This window comes from Garra rufa, chromosome 6, assembly GCF_049309525.1.
Source record: "Garra rufa chromosome 6, GarRuf1.0, whole genome shotgun sequence".
In the NCBI taxonomy this organism is placed as follows: Eukaryota; Metazoa; Chordata; class Actinopteri; order Cypriniformes; family Cyprinidae; genus Garra; species Garra rufa.
In genome coordinates this window covers 24,131,330-24,137,329 of record NC_133366.1, presented here as the reverse complement: position 1 = coordinate 24,137,329, position 6,000 = coordinate 24,131,330, and the positions used below count along the sequence as shown (strand labels likewise).

At 34.5% G+C, this 6,000-nt stretch overlaps 1 protein-coding gene across 6 annotated transcripts in view; it reads right to left on the bottom strand.

The window, feature by feature from the left end:
* lmo7b (LIM domain 7b) overlaps nt 1-6,000 on the bottom strand; it is a 119,293-nt gene that overhangs the window by 70,492 nt on the left and 42,801 nt on the right. For 5 of the 6 annotated variants that reach the window (XM_073843147.1, XM_073843142.1, XM_073843143.1 and 2 more), the window contains 3 exons: nt 5,388-5,642; nt 3,434-3,542; nt 2,360-2,465 (listed from right to left, as the gene is read on the bottom strand). In XM_073843147.1, coding sequence (XP_073699248.1) covers nt 2,360-2,465; nt 3,434-3,542; nt 5,388-5,642 — 470 coding nt within the window. The remainder of the gene's footprint in view (nt 1-2,359; nt 2,466-3,433; nt 3,543-5,387; nt 5,643-6,000) is intronic. The other variant, XM_073843144.1, reaches the window with a different exon arrangement.

The window sequence follows — 6,000 nt, the reverse complement described above, 5'->3', positions numbered from 1 at the left end:
GTGTACTTTCAGATATTTAAAAAACTGTATATAGATGCTTTATGGCAGAGTTTTTTAAATATCTGAAAGTCCACTTAGCATCAGTCAGTCAAGCTTTGTAATATGACATTATGATCATTTATAATACAATAATCTCAGTAGTCTCTCACATTGTCCCACAGCAACATTAAAATGATGTATATTAGTGTACAATGTTTTATAATAATAATAAATTATTCTTTTTAGTGTCCATTTTATTCAATATTGGGGGCATCCAAGTTATTTGACATATTTGAACATTTAAAAAACAATAACACAATAGTATAAAATAGTATACCATGATTGACAACATGTGGTTTGATACCTCACAGCTGCCATTTTCAGGGTTCTTACACCTTTTCCAAAGTAAAATTCAAGCACTTTTCAAGCACTTTCAAGGTGCATTTTCAAGATTTTCCAGCACTGTGGTAAATTACATATTCACATACATGAGTTCTAAATTTTAAATCAGATGTTATTGTGCTATTAAAAAACAACTGTCTAGATTGCATATAACATTGCCCCATATAAATAGTCAACATTCAGTATACAAATTATATAATTTAAAATATATAATTAATATTATCTGTAGTATTTTAAAAATAAAATTTAAAGGCTTTTTAAGACCTGCACAAATAAAAGTAATACTGTATGAGTGGAGTAGGGCAATGTCTATGGTAACACATTAATGACTGCTATAAAATGACTGTAAAAAAATATGATAAACTAAAATTCTAAAACTTGAAAACTTTCTAAAACTTGAAGGATTTTCACAAACACATTTCACATTCCAGCCTAAAAGTACTAAAAGGTAGTCAAAAAGACACTATAAAATTAATAATAAAATTTAACTGGCCCAAATGAAAAAAGACAATTTTTTAAACATTGAAAATATTTTTGATTGACATTTAGACTCCTAACTGATTTCCTATTAACAAATAACAAGGAAACTTTTTTCACTATTTGCAGTGTATCTGCAGAATTTTTAAATATCAATTTAAGGCAATTTACGACCCTTTTTAAGAGCTGCACAAGTAAAATGAACACCGTAGTGGGGTTGAACAATGTACAGTAACATTAAGCCATAAAATGACATGATTTATAATTCAGATTTTCACAAAAACAAAACATCTTATACAATGGCATTTCTGCCTTTATACCTTTAAAATGTATATACAGTATCAAGTATAATTTATTTAAAACATAAATATTACTGTCTTAATTGTTTAGATTTTTAGAAAGCACATAACTTTTACATTTACAACTCTTATGTGTTTGCTGCATAAAAACATGGGCCAAAATTGGTAATAATCTTACTAAACAGCTGAATATTCGCAAATTCATTTCCTGTCACGAGGGGGCGCTTTAGGAGCGCTGAAATTCTACGGTTTCCTAGTAACGGCTGTACACAAATCAGCATTAACGCAGTTTTATCAGACATGAAATGAAAATGCCAACGACACGTTTCTGAGGACAGTCGGTTCCCTTCAGATGCATTCATATAAAGACATCCGTGCTGCGTTTTGACTTTGAAACCTGCAGCATGCATATTTATTCAATATGACATCATTGCCTTTTGAAGTTTTATCCAGCCCTATCGCGATTCTCGTATATCCGTCCCTAACTCTTAAACTTATAATTAAGCCTTTTTTATACTATTTAATACATTTAAAACTTTGTATGGCCTTAACTTTGATAAGGCTAAATTGATGAGTTTGTAATCACCCGCACGAGCCCTCTACTTTAAGATAGTCCGGTGAAACATTTTAGTAGCCCGACTGGAAAACACAATAGCCCCGGGACATCGGGCAGGCAATTTTGCGATCCTCAAATTCTCGTTTTAAACATAATTCTTATTTGTCGTTTTCAAGCCATCGAGGACTGATGCAACAACCTCCTGATAACTGGCATGTTTTATCTACCGCTCTGTTCCATCAGAGGGCGCGCAGCAAGAAAGACCGGCGGATCACACTACAGCCTCACGTGCACACTCGAGCGGAGCTGTTTTTTTCTTTTCTTTCTTTTACTATAAGCATAACAAAAAATAACTATTTAGTATGAAAGCGAATTAATATTAAACCGATGCAACTGCATATTCAAGCACTTTCAAGCACTTCATCCAAAATCCAAGCATTTTTCAAACCTTGAAAACACTACATTAAAATTCAAGCATTTTCAAGGAATTCAAGCACCCGTACGAACCCTGCATTTTGTAAAATGTATTTTTCATGAAAAGACATCTTGCTATAACAAAAGTGGATATTTCTGTAGAATGACCCAATAAAAGCTAGTCTAACTGAATTCAATCTGGTTGTATAACAGCATTTTGATTCCTGCTTACCTCTGATTCTGCTGTAGCAGGTGTTACAGAAGAGCTGTCCGTGTCTGACTCTGACCTGAGCTCCGGACTCAGCCCCTCTTCCAAGGTCAGTCCTGCAGCTGACACACTGCAAGATCAACAAGAAACAGCGAGTTTGGACACACATCAAGATGAGAGCATACAACCCTTTTCCCAATGACTCTAAAGCCCCCAAAGCATCCCAAATCAAGCATAATGATTTATTGATTAGAAAAGTTGATTATTAGGTCAGCGTGGGTAGATCCTCCACCATAGCTAGATTTGAAAAAGTGTTTTTTTTTTTTAGTGAAGGCAGGTGAAGCAGTGATGTAACCATCCTGTGAAGCAGTGAAGAAACAAGGAGCTACTGTGAACAAAACACAACCTCTGCAACCGGACACAGGAATCTAAAAGGGACAAGCTTCATTAGACGGTAAGCAAATACTGTATTTTCCAGAAAACAAAGTTAACTAGTAGCAAGTCAAAGTTGCATGGTGTATAAGTCAAGTTCCACTCATAAATAAATAATTGTATAAACTATTTGCGTATGAGAGATACACTATACAAATAAACTTAATTGTGCTTATGTAAGTTGCTTTGGCATATGAATCAAAGCACGTTTTAGATGACTTAAACAATATTCCAGAAAATACAGTACAGTTTTGTGATTGGAAAAGCCTGTGTGATCAGTGACTGGCGGGGTTCCGGTGATTCAACGTTACTGGTTATGCTGAGGTTAGCCAGAAGATGTGTTCATTTTGCCAAGTTTATTGGCAATGAGGCAATCAGAAAACAGACTCGACTTCAATTTGAACAAATTTCAATTCAACATGACAGACAATGAAGTTAAAGCACTACTGAAACGATTATGTGTTATTCAAAAGTAGGACTACATCATTTTAATTTGTTTTGCATGCTTGTAATCTGATTGCCTACACAAAATAGAAAAATGTATTGGTATTAGGTGATTAATGCTCTCCTGCTGCCCCAAAAGACAAAGGTTAAAAACCCAGGAAAGGTCTAACAGATCCATGGAGTGCCCGCTCGCTCTTATTTTCAGGTGACCTCCGCTCTCACCTTGAAGCAACCAATGTGAAAGCAGAGCTCCAGGGAATCGATGACCATGGCAGCTCCCTTCCCCAGAGGCTGCTCGCACCTCGAGCACATCCGCCTGCCACTGACCAGCCTACAGGCACCACATGCCAGTGTCAGAGTTAAAGAGTTCAATGTCAGATAGATGACAGCATTACCCCGGCCTTGCACTGATTCGACTACTTTTAACAGTTGGCGGCTGAGTACTGAAAGGTTCAGAATGGCATACTACCATACTATACTGCATGTATACTGTAAACGGTAAGTTTCAGTATGCATTAAATACCCATACTGACTAAATGTGCACAATGAGAGCATGTGTAAAATACTGTATCCCACAAGCAATAACTTTCATATTTCTACCTTGACTGCATATTTAATAACATAGCCAAAAATGTTTCTTTTTTTTTCCTTCACAAAATTAGATTCAAATGTTAACACCATTTATGGCGATTTAGCATGCAATGCAGTGAGGCTTTGTGGTATAATAATATTTGTATGAAATACTGAATATTGCATACTAGTTTGTATATAAAAAACGGTATGCAGTATACAATACAATATACACTGGCGTATATACAGTTGAAGTCAAAAGTTTACATACACCTTGCAGAATCTGTCAATTTTACCAAAATAAGAGGGATCACACAAAATGCATGCTATTTTTTTTTTATTTAAACTGACCTGAATAAGAGTTTTCACATAAAAGACATTTACATATAGTCAACAAGAGAAAATAGTTGAATTTGTAAAAATTATCCCGATTAAAGGTAAATCAAAGGTTACGGTCATACACTCGATTCTTAATACTGTGTTGTTACCTGAATGATCCACAACTGTGTGTGTGTTTTTTTTTTTTTGTTTAGTGATAGCTGTTTATGAGTCCCTTGTTTGTCTTGAACCCTTTCTAAACGATGATTGTATGATTTTGAGATCCATCTTTTCACATTTTTCTTATTTTGCCTAAACATAATTTTTTGTGTTTAGTTGGGAAGGGTTTAAATACACAAAAATGCTGAAAAACCAAAGAATTTGTGGGACCTGAAAGATTTTTCTGAAGAACAGCAGGCAGATTAACTTTAACAAGGGACTCATGAACAGAAAGTGTATGTAAACAGGGTCATTTTTATAAATTCAACTATTATTTTCTTTTGTGGACTATATGTAAACATCTTTTGTGAATCATCTTATTCAGGTCAGTACTAAAAAAAATGACATGCATTTTGTATGATCCCTCTCATCTTGGTAAAATAATTAACATTTTGCAGATTCTGCAAGGTGTATGTAAACTTTTGACTTCAACTTTACACTGTACATTACTGTTTTTTAATATATATTTTTAAAAGAGGTCTACTGCTCACCAAGGCTGCATTTATTTAATCAAAAATACAGTACAAACAGTAACATGATGAAATACTGCTGCATCTTCTTTTTTTTAAAACAATATTTTGCAGTTTCATTATTTTGTAGAAACCATGACACATTTTCAGGATTCTTTAAGTTTTTTTTCTTTCTTTTTGAGAATGTAAGTTTTTACTGTCACTTTTAATCAAGTTATTGCATCCTTGCTTAATAAAAGTATTAATTTCTTAAAAAAAATCAAAAATAAAATAATAAAAGTAAAATAAAAATCATACTGATCCCAAACTTCTGAACTGTAGAGTACACTACAGTATATAGTGCAGTAAACAGTACACTAGTATTCCATTCAAAGCATAGTCACTTAAGTAGTCTTATAAAATACCTGGGGTTAAAGGTCAGGTAGAGTGAAATCCTTCTTAAGAAAAAAAGAAAGATCTGAAAAATTGGCTTACAAAGAGTTTCAACTGAAAATGCATTTACATTAAGCAACGCTTTGGACTTATTAACTGAAGACACAAAGCACCAATTCATTCTGAAATCCCACACTTGAACATAGGCCTATGTGACTAGTTCATACCTGCCACGCTGCTGAGAGTTTGGACGAGACTCAAGGCCTGACGGTTCAGGCGTAGTTGTGGAAGAGTTGGAGGAAAACAAGGAGCTCTGCTTAAGACCAGTAGAGAAGATGGCAGAACCAGGGCCCAGGCTGCTGCGTCCGCTCCTGTAAGTGCCAGTGTTTCCCAAAGCAGAATGGGGCCTGTTTGCAATACTTGAAGTGTAGGACTGCTTGGTCCAGGAGTTGGTTGTGTGGAGGTTGTCCAGAGATTCATATCTGTGATGCAGAGATTGAGATACTAAAGCCTCACAGACAAAATAATGTGGTGTCCTATGTGAACCAAGACGCTTTACAGTTTAAAAGTTTGGGGTTGGTCAAATTTTGCAATGTTTTTAAAGAAGCTTCTTATGGTTACCAAAACTGCATTTATTTAATCAAATATACAGTAAAACAGCAATATTGTAAAATATTACAATTATACATTTAAAGTAACCGGTTAGTATTTAAATACATTTTAAAGTCTAATTTATTTCTGTGATACAAAGCTGAATTTTTAGCAGCCATTATTCCAAGTATCACACTAGTGAATGGTAGTGTAGGGCTGACAAAGAAAATCTCTGCTAAACAATAAGGA